Below are 16,679 nucleotides of genomic sequence, written 5' to 3'. Positions count from 1 at the left end.
ATTTTGCCTATGGGGGAGAGAGCACCACATAATGGTCTCTGATTCAAGGAATATACTGGATCCTGTAAAACGAGCATCAAGTGGTACTCTGACAGTTTTCAGTAAGCCACTCAACCTTTCAGTTAGGCTTGCTGCTTCCAGATGATGGTGTATGTGGTAAGACCAGTTAAATCTATGGACTTGAGCCCATTGCTGCGCTTCCTTTGCTGTGAAAAGAGTTCCTTGATCAGATGCAATGCTGTGTGGAATGTCATGATGGTTGATAAGGCATTCTGTGAGCCAATGGATGATGGTGCTGGCAGAAGCTGTTATGGGCAGGGAAGGCAAATCTGTATGCAGAATATGTTTCTATTTCTCTGAGGACGGATCTCTGCCTCCTCTGTAATAGAAGATGGTAATCAGCCTGGCACCAGGTGGCTAGCTGATCCCCACAAGGCATGGTGCCATACTGGGGACTCAATGTTAATCTCTGCTGTTGGCAAGTTAGATACTCAGCAGAAGTACTACTCAGGTCAGGGGAAGGGAAGTCCATGTTGAGCCCATGCATAGCCTCCATCCCCACTACCATGGCTCCTGAGCTCATTGAGCAAGCGCTGGGGGTGGCTGAAGAAAGAGGCTGCTGGCTGACATCCAGAGAGGATGTGATTAAGAGCTTATTATACACCTCTTTATTAAGAGTCTTCTCTGCAGTGGATGCCTTTTGGTGGACATTCATATGGAACACAAATATTTTCACAGTATATACTCATTCAAGTAGTCTATCAATGTACCTCTTCCGCAGACTTCTTTTCACCAGTCTTACAATCCTGTTCCTTCTGAATCCCTGACAATCCAGCCAAACCATTGGCAACTGACCATGAATTAGTCTAGATCTGTACTTCTGGCCATCTCACACTTCAAATACAGTGAATAACCAAATACATTGCTTGAAGTTATGCCCAGTAGAGCATTTTCCTTCACTTCTGCCCTTCGATGTCATCCTGAGTGGGGATGAAGTGCTGCAGCTGTCCACTTGGGAGTTGTACTAATCCATTTAGAAACCAGGCTTGAGTTTTGTCTTCCTTGGTCAACTGGTCTTAAGGAACACCCCAGGAGGCAATGGAGTAGGAGTTGGTACCAAGGGAATCTGAGCCACCTGCTCATGTAACTTGTGCCTTTTGGATTTGCCTGAGCTTGGTCTCATATGCTAGTTCCGTTTAATGATAGGCTGCAGCTGCACGTGCCCAACGTTATGGCTAGGCGTCAGACAACAGCCAGTTCATGAGGAGGCTTGGGATGCATGGTTACCCGATGTCCCATGGTTAGGTACTCAATCTCTACTATGGGCCAGCAGCTAGCCAGAAGAAGCCATTTCTCAAAAGGAGAATAGGTATCTGCAGAAGAAGAGGACATAGACTTGCTCCAAGATCCTGGAGTTCTGCACTGTGGTTCTCCTACTGGTCTTGCCAGAGGGTCCATACAGCATTCCTATTTTCCATGGACACTTGGAAATATCATTGGATCTTCTGGGTCATAGGGCCCAAGTGGTAGAGCAGCCTGTTCTGCAGCCTAAACTTGCTGCAGAAACTTCTCTTATTCTGGTCTCCTTGGAACTAGTATCTGTACAGCTGTAAGTGACTCTCTAGATGGGTCAAAGTAGCACACTCGAATGTGGTATGTGTTGTCTCCAAAAGCCAAAAAAGCCTACCAGTGTGTTGCCTTTTTTGTGTCTGTGTGTGGTAGGCGATATGAGGTACAGCAACTTGTCTTTCACCTTGGATGGGACATTTTGACATATTCGAGACCACTGACCATCAAAACTTCACTGGGGTGGCAGGTCCCTGAATTATGGGGTTAAATTCCACCCTCTTGTTTGCTTCTGTCTTACTAAGACATTTAAAGTATTTGGTACTTCCTGCTCATCAGATCCAGTCATCACGATGTCATCAACGTAGTGGACTACTGAGGTGTTTTCTGGAATGTCAAGGCGATCAGGGTGTCTGTGAACTATATTGTGGTGGAGAAATGACATTGTCTGAGGCAACACTGAGACGTATACTGTTGGCCCTGCCAGGTAAAAGCAAACTACTTCTGATGATCTTTATTTAGAAATTCGTATGGAGAATAAAGTTTACAGGTGCCAGGGGCTGTGTTGTATCAGTAAAGATGCTACATCTGGGACAACAGCTTCAACTGGAGTCACCCTCTGATTAATTTTGTGATTGTCTGCAGTCATTCTCCAAGATCCATCTGACTTCTGCACAGCCCCTCTGCCACTGTCATTCTAGTCTAAGCTATTGCCAGTTTCTATTTACAATGGTCTCCAAGCAGGTTTCCCCACATTCCTTTGTCTCCTCCCCCCAATTCATTCACACTTTATCCAGAGTAATCTTTTAAAACACACATCTAACCAAGTCGTGTCTCCCTCAAACCCTGATCTCTCACTTAAGACACTTCCCTGGCTCTTAGGGTAAAGACTGAAATCCTTGGCCTCTCTAGCCTCTCCTCTGGGGAAGTTTCTCCCGGTACTCCAGCCCAGGCTCACTGACTTTCATTCTGTTGCTCAGATGCCACAAGACACAAGGCCTTTGTGCTGTCTGCTTCCTCCGCTAGGGACGCTCTTCCTTGCTCTTTGAACCCTTGATCTCTCTGACCTCTCATATCTACTCAGTACCATGTGTATCTCTAATTGTTAGCACTTACCGCACCTGAAGTATTCCATGTTTTTCTGTGATTCTGTGATTAATGTCTGTCTTCCCAACTAGACTCTTAAGTTCCCAAAGGGCATACAGGCACTGTTTGCTTTTGTGCTCAGCTCTAGGGAAACGCTTGGCACTTAGGAGTCAGTCGCTAATGACTGTTGAGCAAATGGCGTAGTGCTAAGTCTGTGTTCTCTGTATCCTTCTTTTGCACAGATGATTTTGTCTCTTTACACTCTCTCAAGATGTTGATAGTAGATACTGTTGCCTGAAAGGTTGGAGACCACTGCTCAGAGCTGTCATGTCCTGTGTGTAGTAGCTTAAGAACTTTGTGGTTGACACATGGCTTGCTTCCACCACTGCTGTCTAAGTTGGGGGCCTTGCCCACATGTCTTTACAGCTCTGATCCCAGCATACGCTTCCTCTTTTGGAGACTTCACATTCTGGCCACTCTAACCACAGATGAGAAAGAAGTGAAATTCATGCTTTCTTAACGAGAAATCACAAAGAAAAAGACAGATACATGTAAAACATATCCTAAACCTAAAAGACATACGATAGGAGAAAATTTGCAACATATAGGACAGTAAATAAATGAATATACCTGATATATTTTTTCTGGTAAGATGATAAAAAGTACACTCCAATGGAAAATCAGACAAAAAAGCCAAATAGAACTTTCATGAAGGATAAAATATAAATGGCCAATAAACGTGTAAGAAAAATGTTTACTTAGTAACCAAAGAAACGCAAATTAGAACAACCAGAGGTCATTTTTATATTTTAGATTAGCCAAGATTTGAGAGATTGCTGATACCCAGGATGGTGAGAGTGGAAAAGAAACACTTGTTCACTACTGGGATAGAAATTGGTGTGGCCGGTACAGAGGGGCGGTTTGGCAATACAACCTGTATTAAAACTAAAGATGTGTAGGGGCCAGCCCAGTGGTGTAGTGGTTAAGTTCGCGTGCTCTGCTTTGGCGGCCCAGGGTTTGCAGGTTTAGATCTCAGGCGCAGACCTACACACCGCTCATCAAGCCATGCTGCAGCGGTGTCCCACATACAAAATAGAGGAAGATTGGCACAGATGTTAGCTCAGGGACAATCTTCCTCACCAAAAAATAAAAATTAAAAAAATAAAGATGTGCATAGTTTTTGTCCCCAAAATTTCATTTCTTGGAATTGATTCTAATGAATAATCAGACTAGTAAACAAATATGTAAAGTGCCAGGATTTTTATTCTTCACAACATTGTTGATAATGATTGTTTAAAAAAGGAAAGAGTTTATATCAAGAAAAAAAGTGATTCAGCAAGTAGCAGTGATGACAGATATCTATATTTATTGACCTGGAAAGGTTATTTTTAAATGAACAAAACAGTTTTCAAAGCAGCATGTATAGGATGTTCCTGTTTTTGTAAATCTGTTATATCTTTTTGTATATGTACAGAGAAAGGTTTGGAATGATATATAACAAAATGTTATAAAATGATTGTTGTGGCTTGTAAACCTCAGTATTAATCAGGGGGACAAAACATAACTGTCTTTATTTCTCTATATCTGAACTCATTTTGGTTCATAAGCCCCCAAAACTTAATATTTCCATTTGAAAATAACTCAGTCCCTTGTTTAATACTCAGCCCCTCTTGGATAACTAACCACTGAATCCTCCTTCCCTTTTCCCTGGGAATGATTTCAGATGGCCCTGTCATGAGGACAGATGTCAGTGCTGTGCTCTCCCTGGTCCTCCAGGTCTCCACCGAAGCGTCACTCGTCTTGCCTGATCTCCCCTTTCTTGTGCCAGCATTGGCTACACTTGTCTGACTTCTGCTCCTCTCAAGGTCCACAGAATCTGTCAATGCTTTGTCTCTAGTCATGGGCTCTTGTGGGCCCACCATCTTGTCCAGAGCCGATTCTGACAGCCCCTTGGGTCATGGGGTGTGGTTGCTCTTCTGTATCATGCTAGGGCACCCTCTGAGGAGGTCGTCAGGCCTGGCTGTCTAGGTCCTTCTTTGAGGCTGTGCTGTACACTCTTTCTGATGTCTTGTTGGAGGCAGGCTTCTCTAAGGGGCTCGTGTTCTCCTCACACTACACCCTGGAAAGTGAAGATCAAGTCCCCTCTGCTCTTGGGCCCTAACCTCTCCTGGAGTTTCTCCTTCCCCACCTTCCTCTAGGGGTGCAGGATGCTGGGCACGTCTCAGGGACCCTCAGAGTCTCAGCTGTAGCCACTTCCTGCCACTTCTCTCTTCCCAACCTTCTAACCTTGCTGGTTAACTCCTGATCTCATTTTGAGTGAAGCCTCCTCTTGCATTATCAAGAGCTCATTTCCACACTTGCTTTTGGGATAAACTATTAATGCCTCCCCTCCTTCAGGCTTTGGCTCTTCGTCTTCCCAATCAGGCTATTTAAAGAATTTAAAACATTCTTCTCTCAGGGACTTTGGTCTTGTAATTGAAATAATGGCTTTCAAGACAATAGTCTGCTATAGATTTACAGAAGTCTACTTAAAAGTTCAAATTCAGGGGCTGGCCCAGTGTTGTAGTGGTTAAGTTTGCACACTTCGCTTTGGTGGCCCAGGGTTCACAGGTTTGGATCCCGGGTGCGGGCGGATGCACCGCTCATCAAGCCATGCTGTGGCGGTGTCCCATATACAAAATAGAGGAAGATGGGCACAGATGGCAGCTCAGGGCCAATCTTCCTCAGCAAAAAGAGGAAGATTGGCAACAGATGTCAGCTCAGGGCCAATCTTCCTCGGCAAAAAAAAAACAACAACTTCAAATTCAGAGGCCAAGGATTTGTGTATATCAGCCCTACATCAGGAGCAGGGTGTATAGAAAGCTTTCCCTGGTGCTTGAAGGGTGGAGGTGTGGGGACAATGGATTGAAAAAGTCTAGCTCAGTGTCAAAATACACATCCACCTATAGTTCTCTCCTGGGATTGGGAGGATTGTGGGTTATTTCCACTCTTTCTTGGTCTGCAGTTTCTGAATTTTCTACAATAAACATGTATTTTTTTTATAATAGGAAATGTAGTAACAAAAGTTCTTTTGTAAATAAAGGGACTCTTCCAGACATTTAAGTGTTTAATGCTAAAGGTTTATTTGTTTTTTTGTATGTTTTGATTTTTTTTGTACCCTAACAACCTCACCTCATCACTGTGCGTGGACTCTTTGGGAGAGGGGAGGGTGACAGGTGGGGAGCCAGGCGGGAGGCACTTATAAGAGGGAGAAGCGATGTGGGCATCCACTTCTCCATCAAAGGGGGGAGTGAGGTTGGCTACCTTCAGGGTGAGGCTGCGGCTTCTGCAGCATCTTAAAGGACAATGTTTTTTTCTTTTTAGTACAAGGAAATAGGACTTTATTAGCATTGTTATAGGCATTGCATTACATAGGAACTGATTTATAGCATGCACAGCCCCAACTGAGCTTTGAGGAGGTAAACCATAGCAGAAGATGAATCACCCTGGAATTTCCAACAAAAGGTGGCAGTTCCCCTTACAAAAACATAAAAAGAAAACCCCTTTTGACATCTTAAAAGTGCCAGCTCTTAAGCAGCAGCAGATTTCAGATGTGTGAGTTTGCCCAGTCACCCTCCCACCGTACGTTGAGCACTGCTGTGTCCACTCTTGACCACGCCAGGGATTTCCTGATGTTTTTTAAAAAGTTTGAGGATTTCATATGTCTATCTTTCATGGTACCTTACGTTCCCATTTTATATTCTGAATTTTGAATTTCGTGAAAGTGTTAGCAAAATGATTGTAAAAGCTAGTGTCTTGCGCACATGGAGATCGGAGTGAGGCAGGGCCCATCCTCTATCCTGCTGTCCTCTTGGAGCCAGGGAAGAACTGTGTGGCCAATGAGTTCCCCTCGGCCCAGCCCTGGGGGGCTGTGGAGCTGGGCTGGCAGCCCCCTCTCGCAGACCTCCTCCAGAAGACGCGCCGCCTTGGCCATGCCCCACACCCATAGGAAGAGGCTCTGGTTTCAGGCTGTGGTTAGAGATGGGACAGTCAAGACTGACACAGGAGTGAGAGTACATGCTGTGGGTTCGTGGCCCACCAGCTTAAGGTCCTTTTGAGGAAAGGAGGTGGGGAGGTGAGCCAGGGAATGAAGGCTTCTCTTCAGTGGGGGTGGGGAGCCTGAGGAGGAGCCTTGCCATGTGGTAGAGCCCAGGAGTCCTGGAGACCACCTCACTCAGCAGCCCCTTCGCTGCTGAGGAGAATGAGGGCCAGAGAGGCGTTGGTGCATTTTGGCTGGCGACCCATGGCCAGTTGATGGCAGAGTTGGGGCCAGAGCCCAGGCCTCTAGAGCCCCCCACTGCTCTCCCTGTGTCAGCAGGGCCGGAAGGCCCAGCTCTTCCTGGTACTGGGAGCCTGCTCATCAGTGGGGGGGCTAACATTAAACTGGGCCCTGTGGGATAGGTCGGAGTAGGGGCAGACATTTCCTCCCCGCTGCCTCCCACAGGGACTTGCGATTCCAGAGGCTTCAGGAGCAGGGCTGGGCGTCCCCCTCATATGGAAGAGGTGGGCCATGGGGTGTGAGCTCCAGGAGAGTGAGGGGCTCCCTGTGTTATTCACACCCTTAGCTCTTGCCCCTAGAATGTGGCCTGGCCACAGGCACTCACTACATTTAAAAAAAAGTGAGTGAAGAAATGAATAATGACCGCTGTGTTAGGGCCTTGCTCCAAGCAGAATTGTAAAGTAAACCCAGTTTGCTCTGGGGCACTTCAAGCCCACTGTTGCTGTGTCCATCCTTCTCAGGGTCACTTCCCTGCCCCAAGTTGCCTGGTCACAGAGGCTGCATCTGACCCACCCTTCCATCCTAAGGTGCTACCTCTGACTTAGACAGTGACAGTCAGGGAGAGAGAAATGTGTCTCAGGAGGGAGGGGTCAGATGATGGTGGAGTTCTTCGTACCCGAGGGGACGACATCTTTGGGCAGCAAAGTCTGATTTCCCCTGAGTTTCAGGAAAGGTTGGCCTTGGTCTGAACACATCAGATACTGAGGATCAGGGCGTCCAGAGGGTGAGCTGTGAAGGGGAAGCCTCAGGCAGGAGCTGCAGCTCCCCTGAGGGCTGGGACCAGGCAAGGGAGCTGGGAGCTGGCCTGGCACTAAGGGTGGCAGGGATTCTGAGGAAAGGGAGTTAGCGGGCTTCGAGAGATGTCACTCTCGTGATGGTGCTGCCAGGACCCCTCAGGAGCCTTAAGTTATGGCCTGTGAGGAGGATGGGGCACCAGCAGCGGCCTCCTCCTGCTTGGGGAACAGAGGGGGCCCCCTCCTGATGGGTGCTGGACCCACCTCCTCCCCCTCCCCCCACTTGGGAGCCTGGACTCACCTGGCACAGCTTTGAGTTCCCATCAGAAGTGGGGGCTGTGGACACACTGGAGAGGACTGAACGTGGTTGCGCACGCCCCCAGGGCCTGCCGCAGAGACAGCATTAGGGCCTGAGGTCTCGCACCCCGCTCCCCTTTCCCAGCTCTGAGGGGCATGGGGAGGCTCCTCCTGGAAAGGGCAGCTCTCCACTCGCCACCTGGCGGGTGCCCTTGGTGTGACCTTGTAGACTCCTCGGGCCACTCCTCAGCCCAGGCCTTCCGGTTTAGAACTGGAGGAGGTAGGATGCTTGCCCCAAAATGCCCACCTTGCACCCACTGCCAAGCACATACTGCTCTGTGAACAACCCCCATCCCATCATGTGCATCAAACTGCACTCCTTAAAACTGCCTCCTCCCTTCCCATACTCCTCCTCTTTCATTCTTTTGTGGCTTTTTCTTGACCCCTCTTAGACTGCCTTTTCTATATTAAAACAGTGGGGGGCACCTCCCAGTCCTGGGCCTGCACTCCTGGGGCTGTTCTGGACCTGGAGGAGTGGGACCTCTGAGGATCATGGACCAGAAAGGGTGGGGCTTTGGGAGCTGAGGAAAGTCCTGGGACCAGCTGGCAGGGGTGGGTGTACCTGGCATGTGGTGTGGGCATCCCAGCCCTTGGACGCCAGAGCCTGCAGCTGGGGCGTGTGCTGCTCCACAAATTGTTCGCACTGAGGAAGGAGACGGACACGGATAAGGGGTGGACCAGGCCCACTGCAGGACTCTCCTGCCTTGCTGCCCTGGCCTCTCCACTTATCTGGATCACTCCAGGGCTCCCCCCTGACCTGCTGTAGGTCTGGCCATCAGCCCCCATTGAGCAGCTCTGGCTGTAAATAAGACTGAACAAGCCGGCGTGGGCTGCAATGGAGGGTTTCTGGAGGGAAAGCCAGGAACATTGGAGACGGAGGGTCTTGGAACCCTTGAAGAAATCTTAAAGCTCATCTGGTCTTTGAGATCTGGTGTGGTAGGCAAAAGAGAGCCCTGAAAGTTATTGAGCAGGGGAGTACCGTGCAGAAGTTGCTGCCCGGGAGGGTAGTCAGCAGGCTTGCCTCAGGGTCTTACTTTATGAAGGGAATTCACTGTCATTGACTCCAAGTACTGGGGCTCTAGGACCTTCAAGCCCAGTCTTCTCCTTTTGTAGGTGGCTTTGTCCCCAGTGAGTCACACTGGGAGGAGGGCTGGGCTGGGACAGGACCAGGACCTTGGAGAGAAGTCCAGGGCCTCTCCCACTCCCCCCGGCCCTGGCCCCTGGCGTTACTCATCTCCTGGTAGATAAACCGGCCTCGCTCTTCGTCCATGAGGGAGTCCTGCTGGTCCTTCAAGCCCACGCCCTTTGTCCAGAGGCGACTCCTGACCTGAGCAGGTTTTGCCCTAAGTTACGGTCCCACTGTTGTTTGGCCTACGTCCTGTCTGAGCTCCTCAAGGGCAGGGGTCCGGCTGGAAAGTCTTTCCCGGCTCAACCCTCCACCCTCCCTGGGTCTTGAGTCCCCCGCACCTTTTGCCTGTCCAGCCAGGAGCTGAGGCAGGCCTGGCGCATTGCCTGTGGCATGGCCTGCTCACTGCTGTTCCCTGCCTGGGTGGTCACCAACACGCAGAGGCGGCACTTGGAGTCTTGTGGTAGCCATTCTCCCGGCAGGGATCCCAGAGTGGCGAGGGCTGGAGAGAAAACAGTCAAGGCCACCCTGCAGAGGTATTCAGTTCTTGTCCTCGCTGAGGCAGTGCACAGGGACTGGAGAGGGAGAGGGTCGTGCAGGGCTAGGGGAGGGGGCCGATGAGATGGGCAGTGGGCAGGGGCTGGGGCGGCAGGCTCACCTGGGCCAGTGCCGTCATCGCTGGAGCACCGGAGGACAAGGCCGCAGACCAGCTGGGGCAGCACGCGGCCCAGCAGTGCGTCCAGAATGATGACGGTATAGCGCTCGGCCAGGCACTGGCAGATGCCGCCCACCACCAGGGGTACCACGTGGCACACCTGGGCCACAGCCACAGCCAGCACACCCTGGGGCAGGGGCCGAGAGAGGGCAGGGTGGGACCTTCCGTGGCAAGATCTACTCTGTGCCCAGTGGGCATTTTGTAGACTTTCCCTTGTTCCCTTCTGGGAGGGTAAATGATTATGCTCTTTACAGATAAGGACACTGGGTATCGGAGAGCCCAGGGGGCTTGCCCAGAGTTATTAAGCAAGTGCAGCAGCCAGGCTGGGGGCCCAGCTCTGACTTCAAAGGCTCTGGAATCTCTGAAAGGGGCATAGCCCAGAGAGGTGGGCATGGCCAAGGCCACCCAGCAGCTGGGGACAGAGATGGAACCAGACCTGTGTCGTCTCCCTCCTGACCCAGAGCTTGCTGTGCTTCCCCATGGGTAGATTAGCTCCTGTCTGTGGCTCCCGGAGCTGACATGTCCCTGGGTTCAGGAGCCCCTGGGGGAAGCCGGGAGTTTCCCCACCCCACCCCGATTCCAAACACAACCTCCAAGGTGAAGGGCAAGGAGAGAGGCGGCAAACACGCTGGCTCATTCCTTCCCTCCTCTGTTCACTCGACCAACTCGTAGGAAGGACCCACATCGACAGGCTGGCCTTGGCCCGGCTCCTGCTTGCAACCCCCTCCGTCCCCCAGTGCCAGCAAGGTTGAGGTAAGAGCTGGGCACAAGGAAGTGCCCCTCTCTGGGTGTGACACCTGCCAGGTGGGTACATTTCACCCAGTAGACCCACCTGCAAGCATTGGAACCAGCTCTCCACCTCTCCTCCTGCCATGATGACGGATGAGTGATCTTGGCTCTGTCAAGGCCAGCCCGTCTACTCGCGCACAGGGCCCCTGCCCCCACCATCTCAAATGCTTCACCCCGCGTTATCCTCATTCTTCTTCCTCTTTACTTCTCCCATTGGTACGTAAACGTGTGAAAATAGTTTCCGTCATAAAAAATCCTCATCCATCTCTGCTCCGCTTCCCAGAAAAACTTCTTGAAAGAGTTGTCGATGCTTGCTGCTCCCCTTCTTCCCCTCCATTCTCCCCAGAGCCCACTCCATTTGGGCTTCTGTCCCGATCACACCTCCAAAACAGCTCTCAGGGTCCCCAACAACCTCTCTGTTCCCAGTCCTCTAGTCCTGTCTTGTCTTATCTCCCAGCAGCTTTCAGCCCAGGTGACCACTCCCTCCTTCTGGAAATGCTTTCTTCTCTTGGCTTCCGTGACATCACACCATGGTGTGCCCCCCTCACTGGCTGCCCCTCCTCAGGCTCTTTTGCTGGCATTTCCCTTTGCTTGACCAGGCCTCCTCCTCCACCCTGGCCACACCGTGTCCCTGGATGACCCCACCCAGTCCCTTGGATTTAAATCTTGTCCACAGCCAGTGGCTCTCAGATTGATATCTGCACCTGACCTTTCCCCTAAGGCTTGACATCTCCTCTTGCATGTTGCACTGGCATCTGGGACTTAACATGGCTAGAAGAAGACTCCTTATTTTTCTGCCCAAACCTGTTTCTTCTCAAGTTTGCCCATGTCAGCTGGTGGCATTACCTACCGGAGAGCCACTTGCTCAAGCCAAAGTCTGTAGAGTCATCGTTGATTCCTCCCTTGTCCTCACTCCCTGAATCCCACCCATCACCAAGTCCTGTTGAGCCACCTCCCAAACACATCCCCCGTCCACCCTCTCCACTCCACCCCCATCTTCCCTCATCAAGATATCTGCAATAACCTCCTAATTACTCTCCTTCCTTTCATTCTTGCCTCCCACCTGCCCAATCCATTCTTCAAACAGCCGGAGAGTGATCGCTCTAAACTGCAAATCAGATCTTGGCATCCCCCGCTTGAAACCTTTCCATAGCTGTAAATTGCATTCGGAATAAAATCCAGTGTTTCTTAACTTGGCTTAGACATTTCTACATGGCCTGGCCGTGCCTTCCCCTCCGGCCCCTTCTCCAACCACTCTCTCCCTGGCTCACCCGCTGCAGCCACACTGGCTCTCTGTTCCTCCAGCTTGCCAAGCCCGTTCTTGATTGAGGCCCGTGGCCCGTGAGGGTCTTGTTGTCCTCTAGGTCCCAGCTTGATCGTCACCTCCTCAGAGACTCTCCCTGACCAAGCAGCCTAACGCCTCCTTCTGTCACTGTCCATCCCCTCGTCTGTTTAATTCTCTGCTCTGAACCTATTGCCCTCTGAAAACATCTCTCCCATCACAGTGCAAACGTGGGAAAGCGGGGACCTCCTCTGCTGCTGGAGCCCTCAGCCACCAGACGGGAAGGGCTGTCGGGTCTGGGCCTCTCCTCACTTGGGCCCCATTTCAGGGCAGGGCAGCCCTGGGCTGACAGGTCCCTTGGGCAGTGGTCGCTACAGGTCTGGAAGACTCCAAATTCAGTGCAGGCAGGGATGGGGAGACCATCTGTAGAAGTTCTCCTTTTGAAAAATAAAGCAACTTTTCTACAGAGACTGCTGGGATTCTTCTCCATCAGATGGTGAGCCACTGTGGGGCAAGCCTGGGTCTCATCCATTTTTGTTCTTTGACACCTGGCATAGTGCCTGGCACACAGTGGGGGCCTGACATTTGTTGAATGAACTCTGGGCCTTGCACTTACCGGGCCTGAGCCTGAGCCCCGGGGTCCTTTGGGTGTGCACAAATGGCTCCCCTTCTACTCCTGGCAGCCAGCTGGCCCCTGACAGGGGTGGGAGGAGGGGGGGGAAGCTGGAACTGTGGGGGCCCAATTGAGCTCCATGTGGCCCTGGACGCCTCACCTTGGGAATCACAGCTTGGATCCGCTTGATCAGAGTCTTGCAGAGCCAGCAGAAGGGGAGAGGGATGGGGAGCCGCTGCTCAGAGAGATCCTGGGGGAGAGAACCATGGGTGGAGGCTGGGCTGGGTGCCAGGAGAAGGTGTCTTCCAGGCTCTGCCTCCCCTGCCTCCTCCTCCCCTTGTCACTCCTGCCTTAGGTCCTGCCTGGAGCCGCTTGTGCCCTTCCCAGCTCTGCCCCTCCCAAGGCCCAAGTGCTCATGGGCCTCGGATGGGGCCCCAGCTCTCTGGAGCCCCACCTACCCAATGTGAGGGGCCAGCAGTGTGGGGGCCTCCCTCACCAGTGTCTGAGGCCCAGGCCTCGCCTGGAGGGCTCCAGGAAGCACAGGGAGGACCAGCTTGTCCAGCAGAGGGTCCGACAGCTCTGGCTCCGGCCCTGGCTCTGGATGCTCGGGTTTGCACAGGCGCAGGTGGTCACAGATGGCCCTTGGGTTCTAGGGCAAAATGCAGGGTGAGGAGGTGGTTAGGGTGCAGGAGGGAACCCCATTCCTGCCCAGGCTGCTCAAAGACTCAGAGACTAGGGCCACTGTCTTTGGGCCTGGAATTGGGGAGCGGGCTGGGGGGTGCTGTGGTTTAGGGCTCTGTGGTGGGGGTGGGGGAGACAAAAGGCAGAGATGGACCAGGTGGGGACTTTGGGGTGGCTGTCTGGGAATGTGAGTGAATGAGCATGAGCACGAATATTTGTGAGAATAAATGAGTGTAAGCATGTGTGTAAGAGTGTGTATGTGTGAGTGTGTAACAGTGTGGGTTTTATGTGAGACTGAGTGTGTGGTATGTATGTGACTGAGTGTATACTTGTGTGAAGGGTGTGAGGGTGTGTGTGCAAGTTTATAAGTGTGCAGGCCCACTGTGTGCAGCTGAGCAGATGGGGCTGTGATCCAGGCGCCTGGCTGGGGGCACTGTGTTTCCTGGGCCAGTTGTGGGCAGGGTGTGTGTGTGTGTGTGTGTGTGTGTAACTCTGGGCATGGGTGGGTGTGGGGGGCTGTGCGAGGAGGCAGGGTGGAGACGAGGTCCATGGGCCCTCACAATCTGGCTCTGGAAGTAGTCGATGACCACTGGGAGGTAGACGTCGAGCAGGTGGCGGCACTGGGGCACGAGCAGCTTCAAGGGCAGGACGTCACACTGATGCTCCAGGAACTTCCGCATGGTGTCCTGGGAAGCAGATGGGAGCCAACAAGGATGGAGAGGCGACCGACAGCCTGGCTTCTCTGAAGTTGGCCCCTATCTGAGTCCCTGCATGCAGGGCCACCAGCAGGCAGACTGGCCACCCTTCTTCCAGGACTGGAGTTCAGAGAGTGCCAAGATTTAAGTACAGTTGGGCACAGGTAGGGCCCCCTCCCCCTTGGGAAAGACCATCTCTGGCTGTGCTGCTGAGCTCACTCCCAAGGCTGTCTCCTGCCCAGGAGGCGCCTGGAGTCCCCAGGCAACCCCAGGCTTCATCCTCAGCCTAGAAATGGGGCTAACTCCTTCTCCCTGCTCTGTCCCCTGTCTCTTGGCCCCCAAGCTTCATCCAGGATCTGGGCCTCATTACCTGGAAAATGGCCTCCTTGGTCATATTGGCGAGGATGCGGACGATGTTCTCACATTCCTGGCACAAATCATCCTGGGAGGGGGCCCAAGGGGTAGCACATGAGTGGGGGGCATAGTCCCAGCTCAGGTGCGTGAGGCTCTTAGGGCACTCCAAAGCACAGGCAACTGCCCCTCCCCATCCCATCACACCCCATCCCATCCCATTTCAACCCATTCCATCTCACCCATCCCACCCCATCCCATCCCATTTCAACCCATTCCATGTCATCCATCCCACCCCATCCCATCCCATCCCACCCCACCCCATCACACCCCACCCCACCCCATCCCATCCCATCCCATCCCATCTGTCCCATCTCATCCAATCCCATCCCATCTCCTACAGAGGTTCTAATCCCCTCAGGACCATCCAGAGCCTACCCAGTGCCCTCTGTCCCAGACCTTTTGTCCCAGCGCATGCTTGAGTGGTACTCACTGCTCCTGCATGTCCCCAGACTTCCTGTAGGCAGTGCCCGAGGGCTCTGCACTGCAATGCCTGCTCCAGGCTTTGGCACCAGAACTCAGGGCCCCCGGCACAGGCCAGGGATGAGGTGGTCCAGAGAGCTGCAGTTTGGAACCAGAGCAACCTTGGGATCCAGGCCACACCTGGTGCTCTGACCTCACCCCACCTCTAAACCCAATTTTCCTGGGAGAGCATGGCCATTAAACATGCTGGAGTCAGATAGCTCTGGGTTTCACCTGCTCCAGTGCCCAGCAGCTATGTGACCTTGGACAAGCCCTGGAGCCTCTCCGAGCCTCAGCTTCTTCACCTTTAAAATGAAGATAATGTACAGACTAGGGACAACGCCTGGCAGAGAGCCAGAGCTCAGTCAGTGGTGGAGATGGCGGTGATGGCTCCTCTGCACCCGGCCCAGCTGGGAGGGAGGTAAGGAGAGGCTGGGGACACTCACCAGTGCCGGGGCCACAGAGTATGGGGAACAGCAGCAGCCACGGCGGCAGGTGTGACTTGGCCATGACACCTCCACAGCGTGGACGCCCTGCTTGGGGCGTCCTTATAGCGGGGGGCGGGAGTGTGGGGCAGAGCCCTGTGGGAACAGCAGGACCCAGTGTTTGCCTTTGCCCTGGAGGGCCCTCCAGGGGCTTTGATCCCCCAGCTCTTCCTGGCAGCGGAAGTCCTGCCTGCCAGCCCTCGCCCCTCCCTGTCTCCTGCCCTGTTCCTGCTCCCTTTGCCCCTGCCCTGACTCCCATGGGCCTGAGCTCCTGGCTCCCTCCAACCAGGGGGCTTTTGAGCCTCCACATCTGGTCCCATCTCTCTGGGCTATGGGAGGGAAACTGAGGCAGGGCCAGGGCAGCCAGAGTGATCCCCTCCCATCTCCACCCCAGGCATCTCAGGCCTCCTCTGCTATTGAGCAATGCCCTTAAGAGTTTCCTGCCTCGCTCTTGACCCAGGGCAAGCACTGGAGGGGCAAGCCCAGGACTCTTCTAGGCCACCTACCTCCCACCCCCTCCTTACAGTTTCCCCCGGAAATCTCCTCTGGTTCTATGGACATATGGTTGGCATTAGTCAGAAGAGTGTTTACATGAAACAAAGAAAAAACCAAAATGCCTCAAGAGTCTAAGACAAGGGTGTGGGGGCTGAGATTTCCAGAGTGGCTCTTGGACAGCGATGCTGCCTGTGTCCCCTGGGGACCCCTCCAGGGTAGGGGCTGGGGTACGGCTGGTGGTTCGGGAGAAAGAAACTGTCCTGTGTAGCTGCGGAGGCTCTCAGGTCAGGCCTGAGGGGGATCTCAGGATCTCACACCCAAGGACTAGCTTACCACCTGACGAGGGGCAGACACTATCGTGAGTGCAGCGGGTAGAGCATCAGCTCAGTGCCCCCACCTTCGTGATCAGTTTTTCTGATTACCAAGGAGCCCTCTCCAGCGGAGGCTCACAGGCCTCTATGGTCCAGGGAGTGTTCCAACACTCATGAGGGTGGGCAGGGCAGTACCACTGGACACAGGATGGTCAAGTGACACCCTCGAGGTCACACAGGGATTCACGTAGTTTCTGTTGGCCTCAAGCCCTTGTCAGTGGGAGTTGACCAAGAGTGTGTAAACGTGTGACCAAAGATTAGGAACCTGGTGACCTGCGTACAACCTCATGAAGGCGGAGCTGGAATGTGCTTATAGTTTAGTAAGTGTTAAACAAATGAGCCGAGCTGGATACAATCAGGTTTGGATACAATCGAGACTGAGCAGCAGAGTGTGGACTCGTGGATGACTGTGAAAACGGGTCCAACTTGCTTTAACCATACTCAGTTAGTTGTCTGTTTGCAAAAGTAGTTAGATAATGCATTACTAAAGCCC

The 16,679-nt window shown here is 52.7% G+C and overlaps 1 protein-coding gene across 2 annotated transcripts; it reads right to left on the bottom strand.

Annotated features, from left to right (window-relative positions):
- Positions 1-8,013: 8,013 nt before the first annotated feature.
- SFTPB (surfactant protein B) lies at positions 8,014-15,345 on the bottom strand. 2 transcript variants are annotated; one of them, XM_087436409.1, is made up of 11 exons: positions 15,282-15,345; positions 15,070-15,072; positions 14,807-14,934; positions 14,333-14,404; positions 13,828-13,953; positions 13,083-13,235; positions 12,747-12,836; positions 9,846-10,029; positions 9,529-9,689; positions 8,624-8,704; positions 8,014-8,090 (listed from the first exon to the last, which is right to left on the bottom strand). In XM_087436409.1, exons 1-11 carry the CDS (start codon positions 15,343-15,345, stop codon positions 8,028-8,030), a joined length of 1,125 nt encoding a protein of 374 aa, XP_087292535.1. In that variant the 3' UTR covers positions 8,014-8,027. The 2 variants fall into 2 exon arrangements, with proteins under 2 accessions (XP_087292535.1, XP_004437277.1); XM_004437220.3 differs by lacking the exon at positions 15,070-15,072.
- Between the last annotated feature and the right edge of the window lie 1,334 nt (positions 15,346-16,679).

The sequence above is a fragment of the Ceratotherium simum genome, chromosome 11, assembly GCF_057802395.1.
Source record: "Ceratotherium simum simum isolate JZ-2026a chromosome 11, ASM5780239v1, whole genome shotgun sequence".
Lineage (NCBI taxonomy): Eukaryota > Metazoa > Chordata > Mammalia > Perissodactyla > Rhinocerotidae > Ceratotherium > Ceratotherium simum.
The sequence above is the reverse complement of the archived record's forward strand: the minus strand, read 5'-3'. Positions and strand labels throughout refer to the sequence as shown.